General features: G+C 34.1%; 1 protein-coding gene across 1 annotated transcript; it reads left to right on the plus strand.

The window, feature by feature from the left end:
- Positions 1-632: 632 nt before the first annotated feature.
- lrrc8aa (leucine rich repeat containing 8 VRAC subunit Aa) lies at positions 633-22,066 on the plus strand. The gene is made up of 7 exons (XM_042748538.1): positions 633-808; positions 10,962-11,661; positions 12,981-13,589; positions 15,461-15,793; positions 17,045-17,215; positions 18,364-18,669; positions 21,682-22,066. Exons 2-7 carry the CDS (start codon positions 10,972-10,974, stop codon positions 21,955-21,957), a joined length of 2,385 nt encoding a protein of 794 aa, XP_042604472.1. The 5' UTR covers positions 633-808; positions 10,962-10,971; the 3' UTR covers positions 21,958-22,066.
- The last annotated feature ends 3,304 nt before the right edge of the window (positions 22,067-25,370 follow it).

The raw sequence follows: 25,370 nt of genomic DNA on the forward strand, positions 1-25,370 counted from the left end.
ATCTAGATTAAAAACACACCTCTTTGGCCAAGCATTCAAATAATGCATCTCATAATCTTGGACTGCAGTTATATCTGATCAAATGCGCATTATTACTCTTTAGCTTGGGTTAAACTAATTAATTTAACTTGGCTGGAACAGCAGCTACACTAATTATGTCTCTATTTGTTTTTCTGTTTCTCTAGGATTTACAGAAGCTCCAGTCTGGATCCAGAACACCTGAGAAGAGATGATGCCAACCCCTCAGAGGACCTCAGATGATGCCAACCCAGAGACAACATACAGAACTACCACATTTTGCTATAAGTATGACTGCATAATTGCTGTTAATAGTGTTAATCGTCTGTTTGTTTAAGTCTTTTATTGATTTTTCCGAACAGTTCTGCCGTATGCACATAAACTGACAGTCACCACTGATAAGCTACTACTAAATATTGTAGAAACTTAATTTTCTGTAAAGTCGCTTTGCAATGATTTGTATCGTAAAAAGCGCTATACAAATAAATTTGAATTGAATTGAGCTAGGGCCCATAGAGTCTCTATCAGCCAATTAGGTGCGTCTACCGCTCCAACGTAAAGTTACGTCATTAATGTTAATGAGCTGAGCCTTCGCCGTAGTAGATTCGAAGCACACGCGTTCGGCGCGGTCCGGCTGACGCCAGTTCCTGGGCGTGGTTTATCCGCGTTCCTCAACTCTTTCCTCGGGCTGCGGGAGTGTGAGGCTGCCGCTGTGGACCGTGGATCAGAGGAAAAGACATGTATCAGTTATGCGCCACAGGAGCCAGAGATCCACTCAGTAACGAGGCTGGTGAGTTGCGCCGGATGTGTGTGTGTTTCTCAGGGTTTGAGTGTGTTCAGGGTGTGTTCGACATCACAAGACGCTTTTAAGAGACCAAAGAGACAAGCTTTAATTTCCACCCACGGCAACCCCAGTATACTGCAGGCCTAGCACTGTGTGCGTGTATGTTTGTTTGTGTGAACTTAAGTTAGTCTGTGAATTAATGAATTATTATGTCATGTTCTTATGTTTGTGTTACCTGTGGTTGTGTTTGTGTTGTAGTCCTGAATCTGATTATTGTAACATCTCATGTATTTTTTATTATAGGGCCCCACAAGGGAGCACTAGGGGGTAAAAGTTCAGAGTAAAACAGTGTACAAGTAAATAATAATAATAATAAAAAAAAGTAATAAATGGAACTAAAACAAATTCAAAGTGACTAAAACAAAAGTATAAATGATTAAAAATAAAATTACAGAACAGTACTATAACGTGTAGGACAAAACAAATGCAATAAAGGAATGTAAAGGAAATTAAATACTTTCCAAACACTTTTCGCACATATTTCTAATAGTATAAATTGGGTGTTTATACATAGGAATATATAACTGCATTTAAAATTTTAGGATGAGAGGTTCCTTGCATGAGAATGAGCATAATACTAAAAAAAAAAAACCTACATTACAGCCTGACACTGATATAAGCCGGTTCAGAAATTTTGTTTTTCTCTACTTAATGTAGAATTGAAGTGATTTTGAGACACTCCCTCTTGGGCGTGTTGTGGCTTAGTGGTTAAAAATCTTTGCTATTAACCTGTTGGTTGTAGGTTTAAACCTCAGAAGGGTGAAGGGTTTACATTCATTATGCAACTGAACACTTTACATTAATATGGATCTGTTTTTCACCCAAAGCTGTCATGTGATTTAAAAAAAAATAAGACCGATTCCTTTACGGTGCTTTTTCCTTCATTTGCTTTCATTGTAATTTAGTGTGTTTTGTCCTAGAATAAGGTATTTGCTCTTGATGAGGGTTAAAGTTTGACCCTGAGGCGAGAGGGATGTGTGTTTTGAACAAGTGCGGGCCTGGTGCTTTTTCTCCACGTGTGTGAAGTTGTCTTTGTTCAGCTGGAGCAGGAGCATGTGTTCCAGGAAGCATGCTTGATCTGAGCAGGACACACCCGTGATTGACTGGCTGCAGTGTGGTGTGTAAAACCCAAAGCCTGTGTGACTGCGGGACGCCACACACCTCTGACCACATTAACTCACTAAATACATCAGAACAACAGAACCAATGCACAAACTGTACACGGTCATGTCTCTATGCTTGGAAGAAATCAGTAAAAGTAGTTCTTGTGCACTGTATATTCCAAGTCTTCTAAAGTCATATAATAACTTTTTGTGAGAAACAGGCCATAATTTAAGCTGGAGCTTATTTGTGAATGAATCATTCTTTTGAGTCAGATCTTTTTAGTGAATCAGTTTATACCGGTTCTCAAAATGATTCATTCACACATTGGATTGATCCAGTTTTTGAGATCTCAGTTGCTCTGCCTATACACATTTTATATAAAATATATGTAAAACAAATTATAATAAATATAGATATTTTATTAAATATGAATAATGTATACATTTTTATTATGTCAAATTATATAAAAATCTTTGTAATGTTACATAAGGTCAGTATCAAAGACTAACAAAAAGATATTTATAAAGATAAATATATTATAAAAAAAGATAAATATAATACTGCTATATACTATTAATATAAAATATATTAATTATATAAAATAAAAATATATTAATTGTATAACAAAATAAAAATATATAGAATTGATATTATATATATCAAATAATATATGAAATTCACTAAAACGAGTGTCATAGATCTAAGATATTTTAAAATGTAAAAATCTGACATTTTGAAATAATTGAAAAAAGCCTGTATAATGTAATAAACTACATTTGCAGTGCTTTTTGTAAGAAGTGGTATAGTTTAAGTCATTGTTTACTAAAAAAATTTTGATATCTGCCCTAGTTGTCCTTGGCATGTTCATGGGAAAAGTAGGGATGACTGATTCGTGGATGAATCATTGTTTCATTCGGATCAGTGAATTGGTTTGTTCCATTTCTCAGTAGAAATGTTTCAGTGTAATGTTTTTTCCCATTACTCTAAATGCATCTTTTGCTTAGTAGATAAGTGCAAATTATTCTCTGCTAATTGGAAACGTTTTTGAAAGACAGCTTTTTAATTTCACTTTGCTCTGCTGAAAGTGTGGTTAATTCTTAAATGCACATGTCTAATTGCTTTGAGTGGTTTAACTCCATCGGTATACTTTAGGATAGTAGTGAGAAATAGCCAGCGTTTATTTCAGTGTCATTATAAAAGCGTTTCCGTAGAGGAGCCATAGGATTGCCTGCGAAGACAATTTGACACATTAAAACCTAATTTCTCTCTCTGTATCTCAGTGTTGTTCAGCTCTTTTGCTGACGGGACAGAGTGTGATGGTTTTGGGGATGATGCAGGATCGTGTGTGTGTTTGGGTTGCGTCCATACCAGCCGTCAGCAGCAGATGGGGACAGCATGCCCTTGGGGAAGCTAAACAGAGACTGAGTTTAACAACAGACCCTTTGTGTGTGTTTTCGAGATGCACCTGGAGTTCACGGGACTTGGGACAAAATGTTGTATGGAAGAAGAGTTAATTTCATGTGTGTTCACTCACAGGCTTAAAACCATGCCAGTAGGGTAAAACAGGTCAGATACAGATCATGAGATGATGTCAATAATGATCTTCTTATTTTCAGAATGAGAAGAGCTCTAAGTATTGATGTTCTTTGTTGTATTGATCATGATGTTCTATTATAGAAGGTTCTTAGCCATATAGTGATCAAGATGTTCCATTATAGAAGGGTCTATGCCATATAGTGATCAATATGTTCCAATATAGAAGGTGCTTTGCCATATAGTGATCAAGATGTTCCCTTATAGAAGGGTCTATGCCATATAGTGATCAGTGTTCCAATATAGAAGGTGCTTTGTCATATAGTGATCAGGATGTTCCCTTATAGAAGCTTCTTTACTATATAGTGATCAAAATGTTCCCTTATAGAAGGTGCTTTGCCATATAGTGATCAAGATGTTCCCTTATAGAAGGGTCTATGCCATATAGTGATCAATATGTTCCAATATAGAAGGTGCTTTGCCATATAGTGATCAAGATGTTCCCTTATAGAAGCTTCTTTACTATATAGTGATCAAGAAGTTCCATTATAGAAGGTTCTTTACTATATAGTGATCAATATGTTCCAATATAGAAGGTGCTTTGCCATATAGTGATCAAGATGTTCCCTTATAGAAGCTTCTTTACTATATAGTGATCAAAATGTTCCCTTTTAGAAGCTTCTTTACTATATAGTGATCAAAATGTTCCCTTATAGAAGGTTCTTCACTATATAGTGATCAATATGTTCCATTATAGAAGGTTCTTTGCTGTATAGTGATCAAGATGTTCCCTTATAGAAGGGTCTATGCCATATAGTGATCAATATGTTCCAATATAGAAGGTGCTTTGCCATATAGTGATCAAGATGTTCCCTTATAGAAGCTTCTTTACTATATAGTGATCAAGAAGTTCCATTATAGAAGGTTCTTTACTATATAGTGATCAAAATGTTGCCTGATAGAAGGTTCTTTACTATATAGTGATCATGATGTTCCTTTATAGAAGGTTCTTTACTATATAGTGATCAAAATGTTCCCTTATAGAAGGTTCTTTACTATATAGTGATCAAAATGTTCCTTTATAGAAGGTTCTTTACTATATAGTGATCAAGATGTTCCCTTATAGAAGCTTCTTTACTATATAGTGATCAAGAAGTTCCATTATAGAAGGTTCTTTACTATATAGTGATCAAGATGTTCCCTTATAGAAGCTTCTTTACTATATAGTGATCAAGATGTTCCCTTATAGAAGCTTCTTTACTATATAGTGATCAAAATGTTGCCTGATAGAAGGTTCTTTACTATATAGTGATCATGATGTTCCTTTATAGAAGGTTCTTTACTATATAGTGATCAAAATGTTCCCTTATAGAAGGTTCTTTACTATATAGTGATCAAAATGTTCCTTTATAGAAGGTTCTTTACTATATAGTGATCAAGATGTTCCCTTATAGAAGGTTCTTTACTATATAGTGATCAAAATGTTCCTTTATAGAAGGTTCTTTACTATATAGTGATCAAAATGTTCCCTTATTGAAGGGTCTATGCTATATAGTCATCAAGATGTTCCATTATAGAAGGTTCTTTGTTATAGGGATCAAGATGTTCCCTTATAGAAGGATTTTTGCTATATAGTAATCAAGAGGTTCCATTATAAAATTATTTTTGCCATGTCAAGATGTTTCATTAGGTTCTTTTCCATAAAGTGATTAAGATGTTCTATTAAGAAATGTTTTTCTTCCATGTAGTGATCATGACGTCCATTACAGAATGTTATTTAGCAGTTCCACTATAGGGGATATTCTGCCATATTCTCATGTTGAAGTCTCATATCCTGTCCTGTCCTGTATTTGTTGGCATCTAAAGGGAGGACAGACTCTAATACACATAAATCTGTCTGTTTTATGACATAATGTTCAGCTTCAGAGAAATAGGAACATACACCGAGAATACAGTTTCCCTCTCAGCTTGTTCCAGCTTTCCTGCTGATGGGCTTTTTTCGGTGAGATGACGTTGCTTTCTGGAGGTTATGAGAGAAGTCACACTGCTTACGTTATGAAAGTATTTATAACTTTATGTACATTATGAGAGACAGAACTAAGTTATTTTTGCAGATTGAAGTATTATCTTCATTACTGTGATGAGGAATGGGTTGTTTAGTGTGGAATCCAGAATGCTGGGGGAAATGTCAAGTGTAATCACATTCAAAGAAAGAGGCTTTTATCTCAAGCAAGCACACGGTAAATGGGGTGTGTGTGTGTGTGTGTGTGTGTGTGTGTAGTGTTGCTAAAAGTTATTGTGATGGAACAGACGTCTCATGGACGGCCAGCACTGGTCTAGACTGGATCAGCAGACAGTGTGAGGAGCCGAATGGAGACTAACACTCTCTCGGGCCTTGTGTTAAAACAACACGTCTCCAAACACTCCTAAAGGAAAGAAACTGATCCTCAACACACACACACACACACGGTGTCTTGTGTTTACTTTCTGAAGGATATGAGGAAATAATCTGTTTAGATGATGCTTTTAAAATACTTGAAGTTTATTAAAGTACTTCTAGTTTTGTGAAGGAGGCAGTTTGTGTGTCTCGGTGTACGAAGGTTGGTGTTTGTTAACTGTTAACAGACTCTCAGCTGAGACCCGTGGACTCATGGGACACGTTCAGACATCTCAGTGCACTTTTGTTTTTTTTAAGGAATAGTTCAGTCGTAAAACAAATTCTGTCATCATTTACCAACCTTTATCTTTACTGATCTAAGATGCTCTTGTGTTTAACATGTCTTAAACATAACATGGCTTGAGGCACCTAATTAACACGCTCAGTCATGAATGAGATTTGAGCAACGGTGGATATAAGTGGATTAAATATTGTGCATAAATGTAGATTATTGCCATTTTCTGAGCTTGACAGCTTTTATCTTCATTATATGGAAACAAGATGAGAACTCAAGATAATATGGTTTTTTTATTTGCAAAAAGAATAGGTTGAGTTGAAGTGAACTTGTATTTTTGGTTTTTGATTTTCTTTTAATTTTGTTTTTTTGTGGTGTGATTTATTTCCTGTATTTCAGGTGTGTTTGCATTCCCACTGAAGGTTTTTGTCCCATTTGCATTGAACTCTATCCTTCAGTGCACGTTATGTTTGCCTTTCTTTTTCAAAAGGAGTTGTAGCAGCTGTGTGGTGATTGTGGGTTATTTATTCATATATGGATTGTCTGAATTTTAGTGTGAATGGTCAGTTGTGAAGTATGTTTTATCTTTGTGTGAATAGTGTGTGAATATTCTGCACAGAGAATGTGTGTTTGGGAGATAAGGAGGTGTTCATGTAAATAGGGTGTTGTGGATATTTTCTATAGGGTTTGTGATGTTTTCTGAGGGGTTTTGGCATGTTCATATTTGGTTGCTATGTGGTTGCAAGTGTTGTTATTGTTAACTAAAACTATTAAAAACTGTTGTCGTTAATAGAAATAAAGCTGAAGTAAGGTAAACAGCACTGTAAAAATGTTTCACCACCAGTCTTTTTTCAATTTGATGAAAAACATAAAGTAAAAATTTGAAAATAGCTGACAACTAGCTGAAGTTTAGGTTGAAGGACTAAAACAAAAAGCTAAACAAAAATATTTACATTTAAATTTAAAATTAATTTAAAAGCATGCAACAAAAGCTAATACATCTAAAATTAAATGTAAATTAAAATGAAAAAAAAATAAGCAAAACAATTAAAAATAAATAAATGAATATTAACAAAATACTTAATTTAAACTCAAATTAAATTGAAAATTGTTTTAACCTACAAACGTATCCTCAAAACAGTAATATTTAATAATAAAAATTACAAAATTGCTACACTTAAACTGAAATTAACATGGAGACTTGTTAACTTAAAAGTTCCATTGTAACAAAAATGAAAAAAAAAATTAACAACATTTCTAAACTTAAATGGAAACTTAAAATATAAAGATTAATTCAAAATATAAATAATACTATTATATAAATAGCACTAAAATAACTCTTACAAGGCCAAGTCAAATGCATTCACCCTCAAGTGTCTCTGATATTTTTATTCTCTAGACATGACTAGAGTTTACAAGAGGTTTTTGCTCTTTTAGTATAATAACAGTACACCTCTAACCAGATTTTAATTGGCTCATAACTTCTTAAAGGGGCCCCACATAGGCAGAGGGCTGCTTCGGATACAAATGGGTATGGGTGTGTGTGTGTGTGTGTGTGTGTGTGTATATATATCATACATATAATCTTTATATATATATATATATACATTTCAGTTAATACAGCCAGATGGCTTTATCTTAACATGTTTACCTAAATAAGCAAAACAGTATCATATTTTAAAGCCTCTGATCTTTGACCATGCTGTATACTCCAGTTGAGGATGTTTTGAAACGGAGGTGCTCTAACTTGGAGTCATTTCAGCTCAACGTGGAATTTTTATAAGGTCTCTCAATAAACAATTGCAGGGGCCTTTTCTGCATTTTCACTCCAGCTCCTGAATCCCAAACAGAATATTCCCAGCCTTTCCGACTATAAGTATAGATGTTAGCCGGAGCGGTTCTCGATCTATAGTGAGTCACGGTCTGCACTGACGTATGTTTGGTGTCTGTGGTCGTCTAAATGCTGGAATGATGAGGGTAGGAAATGATGAATTATCTGTCTGGATGCCTCATTATATCGCTCTTTCTTTCTTCATCTCTTCACTTGTGTTCTATTAGCCCTTTCCCAGCTAATAAACTCATCAGCTTTTTCTTCTTTTCCCGTGCCAATGCTTGTGTCTGCTGTTCTAACCCTTTTGTATAGAATTGCCATTATTTAAAGGAATATTTGAAGTTACAGCTTACATTTTGGTCTGTTCCTCACACAAGGCTTTTTCAGAGGACATCATTCATTTTTTAGCTTTCATTCTGTTAATGCACATCACAAGAAAGGTTGAATAGTCATATAGTCATGGATCTGCGTATGCACTAAAATTGTGTATTTCACTGGTGTTATCAAAATAAAACCCCATTTTGCAGCATACTGTATGTAAAAATGATGCTCAAATTACCATCATTGCTGGTTCTTTATGAGTTATTTGTTACTAAATAATAAATAGTACTGAATAGTAAATATAATATACAAATATTTTTAGGTTCATACACTACAATTCAAAAGTTTGGAGTCAGTAAGAGTTTTATTTGAAAGAAATGAATACCTTTATTCAGCGAGGAGGATTCTTGATCAAAAGTGACAGTAAAGACATTTATAAGGTTACAAGAAAATCTGTTTCAAATAAATGTCATTCTATCCATCAAAGAATCCTTAACAAATAATGTACCTCCTTTTCCACAAACAAGACAAGCAGCAACTGTTTTCAACATTGATAATAATCAGAAATGTTTCTTGAGCAGCAAATCAGTATATTAGAATGATTTCTGAAGGATCATGTGACACTGAAGACTGGAGTAATGATGCTGAAAATTCAGCTTCGATCACAGGAATAAATTACAGTTTATAATATATTGACTGTGAAAACAGTCATTTTAAATTGTAATAATATTTCACAGTTTTTAGTGTATTTTTGATCAAATAAATGCAGCCTTGCAGAGGAGACATCTTTTAAAAACAAACAAACAGAAAAACAATCTTACCAAGCAAACTTTTGAAAACAGGAAGGAATTGGGCAATATTGGATGACAATGCATGTGCATTTACAGATATGGCAGACGCTTATTCAACTTATTTTCTTTTTAATCATTTCATACATTCTTTTTAAATCTTGTTCTGCTTTTTAAGGAATAATGTTCAGATGCACACTTCAGAAACCGTGTTTCATTACATCCTGTTTTCAGCAAGCTCTGATTTGGGTCGTACTCTGTGTTTGGCTAATAGCAGACACAGCAGCTGTTTGTAATTCTCAGCTCCTATCTAGCAACCCTAATGATGTTGTGCCTCCTAAACATCAGTCCCCACTAGTCATAAACGGCCTTTATAAAGTCAAGCGCTCTGCTGAATTTAACCACATAACTGTGTGTGTGTACATGCATCATACGCACCTTGAAAATGCCTGCTAAAATTAGGCACAGCTTTGATTTTGTGGGACGTGTGTGTGTGGTTTTTTTTTTTTTTGTGAGATTTTTTTGTTGTCTTTTGTTAGTGTTCTTGTGAAAACGCGCAGATGTGGGTGTTTTTTGCTGACTCATTTCAGCTGCTTCCTGTGTCATGATCTGATGTAAGAGAAAGACAGGAGACTCAATTAAGGGAAACTCTGTGTGTGAAGTGAAAATGACAGCAGACAGAACACGGTTAAAGGTCATTAGAAAACGTGTTTTCTCACTCCGTTAAAAGATTTCAGAAGGTTTTTTTTTTTAACTTCTTTCCGTGAACAATTTAACAGTGAATGTTATTGCAAGGGGAAAAATGTTTGTCTTTAAAGGAGTTGTGTTATGAATCTGCTTGATAGTTGTGAAAATAATGGCACACTCACGATGCAAAAATGGTTTTATTGTCTATATGCAAAATATTTAGATTTTATTATTTATTGTATTGTATTTACAGGTAGAAATTATCACTAGAACAAGGTGAAGAAAAGGCTTAGAAATTGCCTTGTTTGCAAAAAATAACTTTTTGCAAAAAGATGAGAATGAAATGAAAGGCTAGTATGAAATAAAATTAATTCATTAATTTATTCATTCATTTTTAGGTAGCAATTAGTTTTTATATATACACAATTTATTATTATTATTTTTATTTATTTATCTGTTTTATTTATTGAATTTTTTAGTGCAAAAATTACCTTTTGCAAAAGATTGAGAAGGATATGAATATCAAAAGTATTTCTATTTATTTATTTTATTTTATTTTAGAAATTACCTTAAGCAAAGGGTTGAGAATCATACAAACACTTAAAAATGAACTAATGCAAAGCATTTTTTTATTGATTTATTTAACTTTATTTTATTTTTTGGGTAGAAATGACCTTTTGCAAAAGATTGAGAATCATTACTTCAAACGAAATATGTATTTTTGTATTTAATTTTATTTAATTTTATTTTTAGATAGACCTTTTGCAAAATGTTTAGAATCATAACTTCATTTAAAATATTTTAACATTATTTTATTTTGGTTATTTTTTATTTTATTTAGATTTTTTGTTTATTTTGTTTGTTTATTTTGCAGAATGTTGAATTATTTGAAAGGCATAGATGACCGTACCTAAGCAAAACATTATTTATTTATTTATTTATTCATATTTTTTTATTTTTAGGTGGAAATTACTATTTGCAAAAGGTTGAGAATGATATGAAAGGCTTAGAAGTTACCTTATGCTAAATATTTTTTAAATTTAATAAATTTTTTAAAATGTATTTATTTAAGTGGAAATGACGTGGACATTTGATTGATTGATGGATTGATTATTGGCCTGTCACGTTCAATTTGTCATTTCTCGGTTCTCTCTGTTTCTCAGGTAAACTGTCATGATTCCCATCACTGAGTTGCGATACTTTGCTGATACACAGCCGGCGTATCGGATTCTGAAACCATGGTGGGACGTGTTCACAGACTACATCTCCATCGTCATGCTGATGATCGCGGTGTTCGGTGGCACGCTGCAGGTCACGCAGGACAAAATGATATGCCTGCCATGCAAATGGGTCGTCAACCAGACCTGCGAACAACTCAACGTCAGCGTGCCGCTCAACGCCGAGCCCAAGGGCATCCAGTACGACCTCGACAGACACCAGTACAACTACGTGGACGCCGTGTGTTACGAGAACAAGCTGCACTGGTTCGCAAAGTACTTCCCGTATCTGGTGCTGCTGCACACGCTGATCTTTCTAGCTTGTAGTAACTTCTGGTTTAAGTTTCCGCGGACCAGTTCGAAGCTGGAGCATTTCGTGTCGATCCTGCTGAAGTGTTTCGACTCGCCGTGGACGACGCGGGCGCTTTCTGAGACGGTGGTGGAGGAGAGCGACCCCAAGCCGGCGGGGAAGATGAACGGCTCGATGGATAAGAAAGCCTCCAGCATCAGCGACCAGGATGTGGAGGCAAGCGTTCCCATGCTGCAGAGGACCAAGTCCCGCATCGAGCAGGGCATCGTGGACCGCTCGGAGACGGGCGTCCTGGATAAGAAGGAAGGAGAGCAGGCCAAAGCACTGTTTGAGAAGGTGTGTGCGTATGATTTATTTAAGAGTTGCTCTCAAGTCACAAGCGAGATGTCTAGTGAACAGCGCTGCGTTCCAAATCCTAGTGAGCTGCCTCTGTAGTGAGCATTTCAAGGCATCGTAGGTGCACTTTTTAAAATGTATTCCTCCAAAATGCCTTCTTTTGGCTAAATTCATAGGCAGCATGCTTAAATATGAATGTATTTATCATTTGTACATTAATACTTCATATTCTAATAAATAAAATATAGGCCTACCTATTTCAACCAATTCTGAAATTTTGATAAATAATATTATTACAAAAATTTAATAAATATATTTAAAATTTACGTATATATTTACTTCATATGCTAATAAATTAATTGGTTATTTCAGCCAGTGCTTAAAAAGTATAGATAAATATTATCACATAGATAATTATATATTAATATACATTTAATAAATATATTTAGAATTTATACTAATTCATATACTAATTTATACTTATACATAATTCATATAATATATAAAATATAGTTATAACAGCCAATGCTGAAAATTATTGAAAAATATTATTACATAAATATTTATATTTAATAAATATATTTATAATTTGTATGTTTATACTTACTTCATATTTCAGCCAATGCAGGAAATTATCGATAAATATTATTAACATAAATATTTATAAATTCATATATTTAATAAATATATTTATAATTTATATTTACTATATTTTGTTTATTAGTATATTATTTAGCCTATACTGAAAAGTATCAATAACACAAACACATTTACTTAATACAATAATAAATAATATATTATCTAATAAATACATATTTATATATTACTTTATATTAAATAAATATATTTATACATTAATGCTTACTTAATATATTAAAAAATAAAATATAGTTTTGTCCAATGCCAAAATATTTTTTGAAAATATTATTAAATATAAATTCATATATTCATATATTTAATAAAGGTTTATAAATTTTTGCTCACTTCATATACTATTAAATAAAATATAGTTATTTAATCCAAAGCTGAAAAATATTTGTTATTATTAAAAATAATTTTATATATTATTATGTATATATTTATCATCTTAAAAGTATAATTATTTCATATACTACTAAATAAAACATAGTTATTGATAGATATTAAAAAATATGTATATAATTTCATTTTATTTGCGTTAACATTTCAGTTAGGATGCCTTTGAAGGATGCTGTCTATGTAGGTAGTGGACAAGGAGGTACAGTAGTCCACTAGGATTTGGAACGGAGCCCAAATATTCTGAATATATATCGTCTCGTCTCATCCTTCTCTCTTCTCAGGTGAAGAAGTTCCGTATCCACGTGGAGGAGGGCGACATCGTTCACCGTCTTTACATCCGCCAAATCATCATCAAAGTCTTCCAGTTCCTCATCATCATCTGCTACACCATGTACTACGTCCACCAAATCAAGTTTAGCGTGCCGTGCACCGTGGACATCGAGCGGCTGACCGGTTATCGCACGTACCACTGCGCCCATCCTCTGGCCACGCTCTTCAAGATCCTGGCCTGCTTCTACATCAGCCTGGTGGTGGTGTACGGCCTCATCTGCATGTACACGCTGTACTGGATCATCAGCCGCTCGCTAAAGCGCTACTCCTTCGAGTCCATCCGCGAGGAGAGCAGCTACAGCGACATCCCCGACGTCAAGAACGACTTCGCCTTCATGCTGCACATGATCGATCAGTACGACCCGCTGTACTCCAAGCGCTTCGCCGTCTTCCTGTCGGAGGTCAGCGAGAACAAACTGCGACAGCTGAACCTGAATAACGAATGGACTCTGGAGAAACTCAGACAGAGGATAACCAAAAACTCGCAGGAGAAGCTGGAGCTGCACCTCTTCATGCTGAGCGGCATCCCGGACACAGTGTTTGACCTGGTCGAGCTGGAGGTGTGTGCGTCAGCTTTGTATGTGTGACCCAGGAGCATTTGTAGCAGTAGCCAAAAATACATTGTGTGGGTCAAAATTATCCAATTTTGTTTTATGCCAAAAATCATTAGGATATTAAGTAAATATCATGTTCCATGAAGATATTTTGTAAATTTCCTACTGTAAATGTATCAAAACTTAATTTTTGATTAGTAATATGCATTGCTAAAGACTTCATTTTGACAACTTTAAAGGTTATTTTCTCTGTATTTTGATTTTTTGCACCCTCAGATTCCAGATTTTCAAATAGTTGTATCTCAGCCAAATTTTGTCCTCCTAACAAACCATATATCAGTGGTTAATGTATAAATCTCAATTTCCAAAAATTGACCCTTATGACTGGTTTTGTGGTCCAGGGTCACTTTCGTAAAACTCCTACCAAATGCATATTTAAAGGGTTAGTTCACCTAAAAATGAAAATTAGCTCGCTCGTCTTTCAGACGAATCCAATCGAAGTTGTATTAAAAATGATCCTGGCTCTTCCAAGTGTTAGAATGGGAGTAAAGGGGTGTTTTTCTTCAATAGTCCGAAAGTAGTGAAATAAAGTGCATCCATCCATAATAAAACATGCCGGGGGCTGAATAAAGGCCTCCTGTAGCCAATCGATGCGTTTTTATAAGAAAAATATGCATATTTACAAGTCAGACGTTTCAGGTCGTGCTTATAGGCCTGTTCAAGACCTGCTTACAGTAGCCTGGTCTCTGCTAAACTTCCACGTGAGCAGGGCTGCACAGTTAATCAAAATGTTATTCAAAAATAAATTTGTGCAGTTATATGTTGGGTTATAATGTTTTGTATATTGTTTTGTATCTCCTGATGAATCCAAAAGAAGATATTCTGAAGAATGTTGGAAATCTGTTTAGGTTCCGGAACATCCCTTTGACACAAAAATGCAATGTAAGACGATGGGAACCGAAGCTGTTTTCTGTTTCACAGAAGAAAGAAACTCATAACTCTGCAGCTTTCCACCAAAATAAAAGCTTGATGGTTTAACATTGTGAAACGAAGAAATAAAGACTATAAATAATAGTATTGTAATTTAACTAATTTACCATAATTTAAAACCTTAATAATATTTATTTTGTTTAATATTTGTATTTAGTAATAATAATAATAATATATTATTATTATTGTTTTAATACGTTTATTTAAATGATAAAAATTATTAATATTATTTTATAGTCATATTGATATAACCACCAAACGTTTGGTCAAATTATACAGCCCTAAAACAATTAAACAAATTAAATATTTTGAAATAATTATAATACTACTACTAATTTTGTAAACATTTTTAATTATTTGATTTAAATTATGGTTTTATAGTCATATTGAGGAATTCACAAAATGATCGACTAAATTATGCAGCCCTACGAATTATTTATTTAAATAATTAATTAAAAATATTATTATTATTATTATTATTATTTTCAATTATTTATTAAAAGGGCTTTATAATTTGGCCAAAAAAAAAAAAAAGTCATAGTTCAGTTTCTTCCCCAAAGCATGAGTCCAGTTGAGCTTCCCCTTAAGTAACCGCTCGCGTGCAGTAAGATGACTCTGTGAGATCACATTTTACTTTTCACAGCTGCTTAGGAGGAAGTTGGAGCGGTTTCCCTTCCTGTTTGCTTTTTTTTTTTTTTTTTCAGGTTTTTAATTCTTAAAGGCAAAGTGTGTAATTTCTGTGCCATTGATGTCACCAAATGTAATTGTGAAAATGTTGGAATAATGAAGTTTCTGGAATAATATCCTCTGTGCTATTGGTCTAAAAAACATAGCACAGCACTGGTTGCTTTAACTGCAGGTAAATGTATTCTCGGTGTTTCCTGCAGGTGCTGAAATTGGAGCTGATCCCTGATGTTACGATCCCGCCCATAATCGCACAGCTGTGTAACCTGAGGGAGATGTGGCTTTACCACACACCGGCTAAAATCGAGGCTCCTGCTCTGGCCTTCCTCCGCGAGAACCTCAAATCACTACACATAAAGTTCACAGACATTAAAGAGATCCCACTGTGGATCTACAGCCTCAAGAACCTCAGCGAGCTTCATCTGACCGGAAACCTCAGCGCGGATAACAACCGATTCATCGTCATCGACGGCCTGCGGGAGCTCAAGAGGCTCAAGGTCCTGCGGCTGAAGAGCAACCTCACTAAACTGCCTCAGGTGAGACGAGGCTACTCTCACAAACTCATCAGTGATGTCAAAATTATTTGCATTCTTATTACATGTTCCTAATCTTGTGCTTGGTTTATCAGTGCACATTATTATGAAGACAAAGAAAAATATTTTGTTGAAATCTTATACCAATAATATATATATATTTTTTTTAAATATATAAATAATTTATGTATAAGTTAATTGGTTTGTAATTTAAATAATGTAGAAATATATTATTAATATAAATATATCAACAATATTGTATTGTATTAAAATTTTATGAAATTGTATAATTTTTTTTTATAAAACAATCATTTTATCTTTTGTTTAAAAAATATTTATAATATTATGTATGTAATAGAAAATACATTTTATATATATATATATATATATATATATATATATATATATATATATATATATATATATATATATATAAGAGAAACTAAAAAAAATGTTGTAAGAACATGAAGTTAATTAATATTACTCCGTACTTAAATGTATAATTACACTGTAACAATGAAACCTTAAAATAAAGTGTAACCAAAATATTATTAACAGTTTAATTGATATAATATATACAGCATTTTTGTAATTTTTATAATAAAATATTGTATGCAAAAAAATAATTTATATAATTATATAGCTTAAAATATTTCTATAAATTAAATATCAAAATGAGCATTTAATCATAGTATTGATATATTATTATATATACAGTATTTTTTATAATATTTGTGACAAGATATTGTACACAAGATAAAATTTATATAATGATATAACTTAAAATATGTATATAATTTGATGAATTTATATAATTAAACGTAATATAATATTATATAATATAATGTTTATAATAAAAACAGTATATATATTAATGTATATTATTTATATTACATATAATAAATTGTTCTTTCCTTCAGAGATAATCTGCGATATTTACCAATAGTAAAAATAGCGTTTGTATTTATGCATTGTGTTATGCTAGGTAGTTATGTAGGTATGTAGGTGTGTTATGCTGCTTGTAGGTATTTTTGTAAATATTCAGAACAAAATGTTACAAAAATGTATTTATATGTAATTTACTACATAAAAAAGTGGCGATACGAGACCGTTGGGAAATTCTATTAATCATCCTAATGTTCTTACCTCTGGTGCTGTTTTTAATCTAATAGCTGAATATATTCACACAGAATTGTGTTTTGTAACTCCTTTAGGACCAAATAATGATCCCAGCACATCTTCTTCCCCCTGCAGGTGGTGACGGACGTTGGCGTTCACTTACAGAAGCTCTCCATCAATAACGAAGGGACCAAACTGATGGTTCTGAACAGTCTGAAGAAGATGGTGAACCTGACGGAGCTGGAGCTGCTGCGCTGTGATCTCGAGCGGATCCCACACTCCATATTCAGTCTGCACAATCTACAGGTCATCAGTCATCCTTTATCTAGCAGCACAGAAACTCTGCAGAATACCTATGCTTGTGCCATAATGGATTTTCCATACATTATGGAAAGTTTAGTTTGAATTTTTGAACCGGGCATCATAAAATGAGGTCGTATTTGGGACTTTTTGTGCTGTTATTTTAAAACAGGCAATAATTTACAATAGGGGTATGTAATAAGGCTGTCAAAACAAATTCGAATTTCAGATATTCGGTCGAATTAAAAAAAAAAAAAATCAACATTCGAATTCAAAATGTCATTGCATTTTAATGCTTTTTTTAGCCTATCCAGTTGAACCCACTAGATGCCGCGCTGCTACGTTGTTCATTCAATATGTGACCCTGGACCACAAAACCAGTCTTAAGTGTAAATTTTTCAATTATTATTGGGATCGGACAAAATTTGGCCGAGATACAACTATTTGAAAATCTGGAATCTGACGGTGCAAAAAAAATCTAAATATTGAGAAAATACCCTTTAAATTTGTCCAAATTAATTCTTAGCTATGCATATTACTAATCAAAAATTAAGTTTTGATATATTTATGGTAGGAAATTTACAAAATATCTTCATTGAACATGTTATTTTGTTAATATGATGTTTTTTTTTGTGATTATTTATAATTTTTTTATTTTGGAAAATACAATGTATTTTTGGTTAAATATATATTGTGGGAAAACGAGAGCATCAGTGTGGAGATGATGACGTTTACGTCAAAACTGAAACCAAACCGTTCACACAGAATGCATATTTATCACATTTTTTTAGAGGGACATCTATCAGCGTTGCACTCGCGTCTAGAAGAAGAGAGCAGCATGTTTAGAAAGCCATGTAAAATTCATTTAATTTCAACTTCTTAAAAACATGTCTCGAGACTATTGTCTAAATTTCTTTAAAAAATGGAATGATTTGTTCGGTACACATGCACACCGAACCGAAAGACCCGAATACGTGTACCGTTACACCCCTAAATTGCAATGCATGTAAAACCAGATTATTGAGCGTCTTAAACTTGCTGCGTTGTATTAATGCTGTACATTTCTTAATGCTTGGCATCTCATCACAGGTATTTTCATGCTCAAACAAGCTCTGTTCCCTTATTCTGACATGCACATCAACTTCTGTCTGCAGGAGATCGATCTGAAAGACAACAACTTGAAGACCATCGAGGAGATCATCAGCTTCCAGCATCTTCACAGACTGGTGTGCCTCAAGCTCTGGTACAACCAGATCGCCTACATCCCCATCCAGATCGGCACCCTCACCAACCTGGAGCGCCTCTACCTGAACAGGAACAAGATCGAGAAGATTCCTGCCCAGCTCTTCTTCTGCAGGACGCTGCGTTACCTGGACCTCAGCCACAACAACCTGACCAGCATCCCTACGGACATCGGGTTCCTGCAGAACCTGCAGTACTTTGCAGTGACAGCCAACAGAGTGAGTTGAGCATAAATGTGCAGACTTGCACGTACACGTCACCTCACCTTCCTGTGAGATCCCCTTCCTGTGACACTGCTGCCTGAGTTTCAGTTGATCGTTCCCTGTAAATCTGCAGATGTACTATATGTGTACAGATAGATGATGTATATGGTACATTTCCAGGGGTTATTCCTTATAAACAAATTGAATTGAAAAGTAGGAACCATTCAAAAGTGGAGTCTGTAAGGTTTAATAATATTAATAAATTAATAGTTTTATTCAGCAAATACGCATTAAATTGCTCAAAAGTGACAATTAAGAAACTTATAAGGTTACAAAAAAAATGAATAAACAAATAAGTGCTATACTCCAGCACACACACAATATTTTAGAATTTGTATAAATTATAATGCACACAATATTTGAAAACGAAAACACATGCACGTGTGTGTGTAATTTATATTTAATATTTATTTTGTGTGTATAAAATATTTCATATATAGTGTATGTATATATACATTTATATTTAAAGTATTATAGTATTTTTTAAATATAATTTAATTTGAATACATGTAATTTATATTTAATATTTATTTTATATATATCTATAAAATAAATATAACATACTGTATGTGTATGTATGTATATATACAGTGTGTGTGTGTGTGTGTGTGTGTATATATATATATATATATATATATATATATAATTTAAATTATTAATTTAGTTAAATTTAACATTACAATTTAAGTAATAAACTAATTTTATAATTAATATATATATATATATATATATATATATATATATATATATATATATATATATATATATATATATATATATATATATAAAAACTATATATGTATTATAATAATACAAATGTATTTTTTCCTGATGCTTTAAAGTCCATACAAGTTCTTTAATACTGCAGTATGTTCATGATCTTATTGTGAATGGTTCATAAGTGCATATTATACCAAAAAAGAAAATGCTCACTAATCTAAATTAATCTAAATTAACTTTTTCGCTGGTGTTACTTCAGCTGCGCAGACATATTGATTAACGTCACTCATAAGCAAAACAGCCATTTAGTCATAGTTTTTGCTTACTGTTGCAGGTTATGCATCCTTTCTAATATTATTGTAACACAGCCATGTAATGCCAGTTAACGCTAAATAAATTACAATTACGACAATCATAGCAAATATTTTTGAGATTTATAATATAAAATAGCGTATCTGTGTTGTTTGAGGATGGGAATCCTCTGCAAACTCACAGTGCCAGTGACAATGTATCAGAAAGCCGGCTCCAGTTGTACTTTCGGAAATCCTGTTTGCTACATTAAAGCCTGATTTCTCAGCAGCTCCGGTCTCTCCACACCCTCGAATCACGTCTTGCACATATCTATCCGTCAGACGCCCATCAGAGCTGTCTCTGGGGTGTAAGCGGCATTAAACGGCGCCATTGTTTAGTTCAATCTGGATTCTTTGGATGCGAGTCAACAGGGAACATACAGAAATAAAGTCCAGGAACATTATGATGCAGCACACACTACCTGTGTGTCTCATGTGTTGAGTTTGACGAGCACTTGTGCTTGTTTTTAGTAATGGGCGGGTTGGAGAGCGTGTGTGGCATGTTTCTGAAAATAGCGGCTTCATGGGACCTCCTGTTGAGGAGTGTGTGCACTTACACACACACACACACAACCTTCCCAGTTCTTTCATTAGCAGACGGTAACTAGATGCACATGTTTGCTTTTTTTAGAGAGAGAGAGAGTGTGTGTGTGTGTGTGTGTGTCTGTGTGGGCCAAAATTAGCCGCTTACTCTGGAGATAATTGGTTTTCCTGTGTATAATGTTTCCTGGGTCTCCACCCTGCCGCGCGAGTGGCTTTAAATGGGGTACGTCATTTATAATGAACAGATCATATTACACGACTCTCTGAAATACTTGATCCTGAATGGTCAGTCGTGGCATTCTGCGGTCAAATATTGTCGCATAATGGCAGTTAAACGGAATAACTGACCGTTTTGACAGACAAGCTATTGCCTGCGTGGCTCTGCTGGTTTTGGGTTTCTCGTATCAATAAGTTTGTCATTATCGCAGAATAAACCCTGAGCGAGACACCTGATCACCCGATCGCTGACTGTACATTACCGTTACATACTGCACAAAACACACAGATCAAATGACTTATTGACTTGAAATCAGAGGAACACTTATTTTTCATTATTTTCTCCATTAACAAAAATAACTGAAAATAGTTTATTAGCTACTGAAATAAAACCAAAATTGCAGTATGACTAAGTATGATTTATCAAACAACAAAGACTGACATTTAATTAAATATGTTTTATATTTTTTATTTAGGTAAGTTAATATTTTTAGTTACTACTAATAGTTAATTAATTGTTGTTGTTATTATTTTTGTTATAGTCACATTGATACTGATATAAACCAGGGTTATTATAGTTAACTAAAACTAAAGCTAAAACCATAACACATTTTCCTTATTTCAAATACAATAAACAAAAAAACAAAAAAATATCGATTAGAAAAATTAACTATTAACTATTAATTAACCTATTTCAGCTAAACATAAATAACTTAAAAATAACAAAATCTAAAATAAAAAAATAAACTGTATATAGACATTTAAAAAAAGAATAAAAATAAAAAAAGCACTGCTACAAATAAATGCAACAAACCACACTTTAAGTTGCAACTGCAGTTTTTATAAAATATTTTAATTTTAACTACATTTTCATAAAAGTTATGCACAATAAAGTGCTTATCTTATTTTCTGTACACAGATAACATTTTACACACTACATTTTACTACTTTTATAAACTACATATTTTCTTGTTAAAACTGAAAAAAATATTGTGTAATAACCTTTCATTGAGGAAAACTAATGTTTTTTCACAAACATTGTTTTTTTATTTTCTGTCATTAGATTACATTTTACACACTGATGAAAGAGAATCATATCGCAGCGCTTGTGTGTGAACCATGTTTTTCTCCGTTTCAGATCGAGGCGCTGCCACCTGAGTTGTTCCAGTGTAAGAAGCTGCGGACGCTGAATCTGGGAAATAACTGCCTTACGGTGCTGCCGTCACGTTTCGGAGAGTTAACCGGCCTCATGCAGCTGGAGCTCCGCGGGAACCGGCTGGAGGGATTACCAGTGGAGCTCTCCGAATGTCGCCTTCTCAAGCGCTCCGGGCTGATCGTAGAAGAGGACCTCTTCAACACCCTGCCGCCGGAGGTCAAGGAGCAGCTGTGGAGAGCTGATAAAGAACAAGCCTGAGCGACACAGAGGAACTCTTAAAGCCATAGCCCACACAAAAATGAACATTTCATGAAAATGTCCTCACCTCATCCAAGATGTAGATGAGTTTGTTTCTTAATCAGATTTAGAGAAATGTAGCATTGCATCACTTGCTCAGCAATGGATCCTCTGCAGTGAATGGGTGCCGTCAGAATGAGAGTCCAAACAGATGATAAAAACATCACAATAATCCACACCACTCCAGTCCATCAGTTAACTTGATGCATTTTTGCTTGTAAACAGTGCCTGATCCGTGCACATTTCTCTCCTAATTCAGACCAGATGACGTTTTCATTGAAGAAAGCAATATTATGGATTATGGATTTATATTTTAGTCAAAAGCAACGCTTCTCAAGACATTAACTGATGGACTGGAGCGGTGTGGATTATTGTGATGTTTTTATCAGCTGTTTGGACTCTCATTCTGACGGCACCCATTCACTGCAGAGGATCCATTGCTAAACAGGTGATGCAAAGCTACATTTCTCCAAATCTGATGAAGAAACAAACTCATCTACATCTTTGATATGCTGACGGTGAGATATTTTTCAGCTAATTTTCATTTTTGGGTGAACTAAGTGGTCGTTCTGTGTTCAATTATTATTTTTTTTAATCATTTTTAATTATTTTTATTTGGGCGATAACGTTTTTTCTCTGTATGAAGGGAAGTTGTGGACAGTACAGTGCCATCTGTGCTTAGAAACATACACTGATACACACTCTAACACGTTCTCATACACAAACACACTTTTTGCGAGGTCAAGTCATTTGTGTACTGCCCCCTACAGGCACGGAGGGGCATGCATTTAAACGACCACTACATGGTGACCATGTGGATGCGAGTGCCTATGTTAAAGCAGTGGCATTATGGGAATGAATAGATATAAAAAGCAATATGTGGTTTGTGCATTATTTACTTAGCGGCTGCGTCCAATCAGGGAAGAGTAGACTGTTTATGAATGTGCCAGCTGAGTTATTAAATGTGTAAAATGTACATTTTAGAACCAATACCCACAGAATTAAATGCCAAAAAGGTCATATGCAAAATCTACTTCTTATATATGCTTTTAAAGACTATCCCACAGAAGTAAATGCCAAAAAGGTAATATATTAAATTTAACAGACTCTACGCAAAGATGCAGAAACTATGAACTCAAACACCCGAAAGAACAAACTTTTACCGTTTTGGACAGACTCTCGTTTGGATCATGTGACCTGCACGTTGCATCCCATTGGTCGACTTCTCAAAGGGAGTGATGACGTCATAATGACTCTTGTCGTAGCAACGTTCCCACACTATCATGGCCTTAACTGTCTCTGAGCTGTATGCTGGAGCTCTTCTCAAAGATAGAGTGTACATTTTGCGTTTATAAGTTTTATAATTTTACAAAAAAAAATTAAAAGAGAAAGAACAAAAAGAAAGCACGGACTCATGCAAACTGTTCATGAAAAAAGAGAAAGAACAAAAAGAAAGAAAAACAAACCTATGCGTTAATGTCTCTCTTTTTTTTTTATATGTATGTGTTGATATGATTTATTTTATGATTTTTATTTGAACTTTTCTTTTTGTTCGGAAGATTGTCTAATGTACACAGTATGGCTTTAAACAGAACCAAGTAAAGACTTCTGATGAACATTCAAATGTGTTTTCATATTTTTCACAGAAACGGGTCATTATTTTTAAGTATTTGCTACAGTTGGTTTGGCATAACACAAGGTCAATTCAGAAATTATTGGGCTAGATGATGCAAATATAAAAGTAAACAATATAAAACACTGAAAAAGAGAAACTTCTGGAATCATGTGGTGCAAAAATGATAACCCATTTAAAGGAATAGTTCACCCCCCAAAAAAAGACTTTAGTCCATCACTTTTTGGCTGAAATATCTATAATGTTTCATCCAGTAAAAAAAAAAAAAAAAGTCCATCTCCTATTGTTTTCTTACTTCAAAATCCATCCACATATTTGTTTGGAACTGTTTTGGACTTTTTTCACTCATAAACAGTGCTTGGTCTGTCCATATTTCTCTCCTGATTCAGACAAAGTTTTTCACTGCAGAAAGAAATACTGCGGACTTGTAATTTACCCAGAAGCAACATTTTAAAGTTAAAATGTCTCGATGGATTTATTTCTTACAAACACGCCATTTTTGCTTCACATGATGTTATTTGATGGACTGGAGTGGTGTGAATTATTGTGATGTTTTTATAAGCTGTTTAGATTCTGACGGCACCCATTCACTGTGGAGGATCCATTGGTGAGCGAGTGATGCAATGCTACATTTCCCCAAATCTGATGAAGCAGCGAACTCATCCACATCTTGGATGGCCTGATGGTAAGTGATTTTTCAGCAAATTTAAAATTTCAGCTGTGTGTGTGTGTGTGCACAAACTGGCAGACATTCTAAAGAAACCCTCACTTTTTAAAGTAGTTTTATTAATAAAATGTATATAGCGTTATGCACTAATTATTATCAAATTGATCAAATAATGTGACAAAGTTCAAAACCTTATTCATTCATAATATTAAGTCATAGCCACACTTGGCATTGTTTTCTTAAGTTCTTAAGTACACATCTCTCAACACACACACCTTGTGTCAGTGAACACTGGGCCTTTCTGTTTTCTGTGAGTAAGCAGAGGGGAGTACAAGCGCCATGCCACATAAAAGCTCCCATTCACTCTCTCTCTCTCTCTGTGTGTTAGTGAAGTCATGGTCACTTCCAACCAGATGGCAGCCAATTAAACCAAAATAAATCTCTCTTCAGTTAGTATGCACTTGAAACTTCTTCAAACACTGTATGAAAGCTAGTCTGAATGGTGCACGGCCCTCACAAACTTAAAATGATAAGATGTTAATGAAGAACATGGTCTCGTTAATTGGAATTCTGTTCAATTCTGTCTCAACTCTGGGCTAGAATTAGAGAACTGTTTAGTATTAGTCAAACATTAGGGGCAGGAACTGTTACTGTAGGGCTGTCTAACTGATGTGAGATCAGAATTGTGTTTGTTAATTGATTAAAACACCCAGGCGACCAAGTAATCATCTCTGTTAGCTTTCGCTTCCTCCATGTTCTTTGTGGTAAAGCAGACAGTGCAAAAACAAGAGTGCTGAGAACAAGCAGAAGAAGCGTCCTTCATGTTGTGTGACGCAGGCGCCCTCTCCATGTAAAGAGACAACATGCACCATACAAAAACACCGTAAAAGTACATCATTTCTATAGATGTAGATGTCTCTCTTTCTGAAAAAGTACTTATTCATCAAATCTTTAAGTTGAACATGAGAACTGTTTTTGCATTATGAACTTTCCTTCTAAAAGTATAGTGGTTAGGCAGTGGCAGATTTTATAACTGAGGTGAATATTACTTTTAAATCAAAACATGCATGGACT

The sequence above is a fragment of the Cyprinus carpio genome, chromosome B21 (assembly GCF_018340385.1).
Source record: "Cyprinus carpio isolate SPL01 chromosome B21, ASM1834038v1, whole genome shotgun sequence".
Taxonomy (NCBI): Eukaryota; Metazoa; Chordata; class Actinopteri; order Cypriniformes; family Cyprinidae; genus Cyprinus; species Cyprinus carpio.

What these genes read in the sequence shown, in the direction of transcription:
- lrrc8aa (XM_042748538.1), top strand. Translation starts at nt 10,972, where the DNA reads ATGATTCCCATCACTGAGTTGCGATACTTTGCTGATACACAGCCGGCG. An exon ending in CCAAAGCACTGTTTGAGAAG is followed by an intron (nt 11,662 to 12,980) that starts GTGTGTGCGTAT and finishes CTCTCTTCTCAG; the next exon opens with GTGAAGAAGTTCCGTATCCA. An exon ending in TTGACCTGGTCGAGCTGGAG is followed by an intron (nt 13,590 to 15,460) that starts GTGTGTGCGTCA and finishes TGTTTCCTGCAG; the next exon opens with GTGCTGAAATTGGAGCTGAT.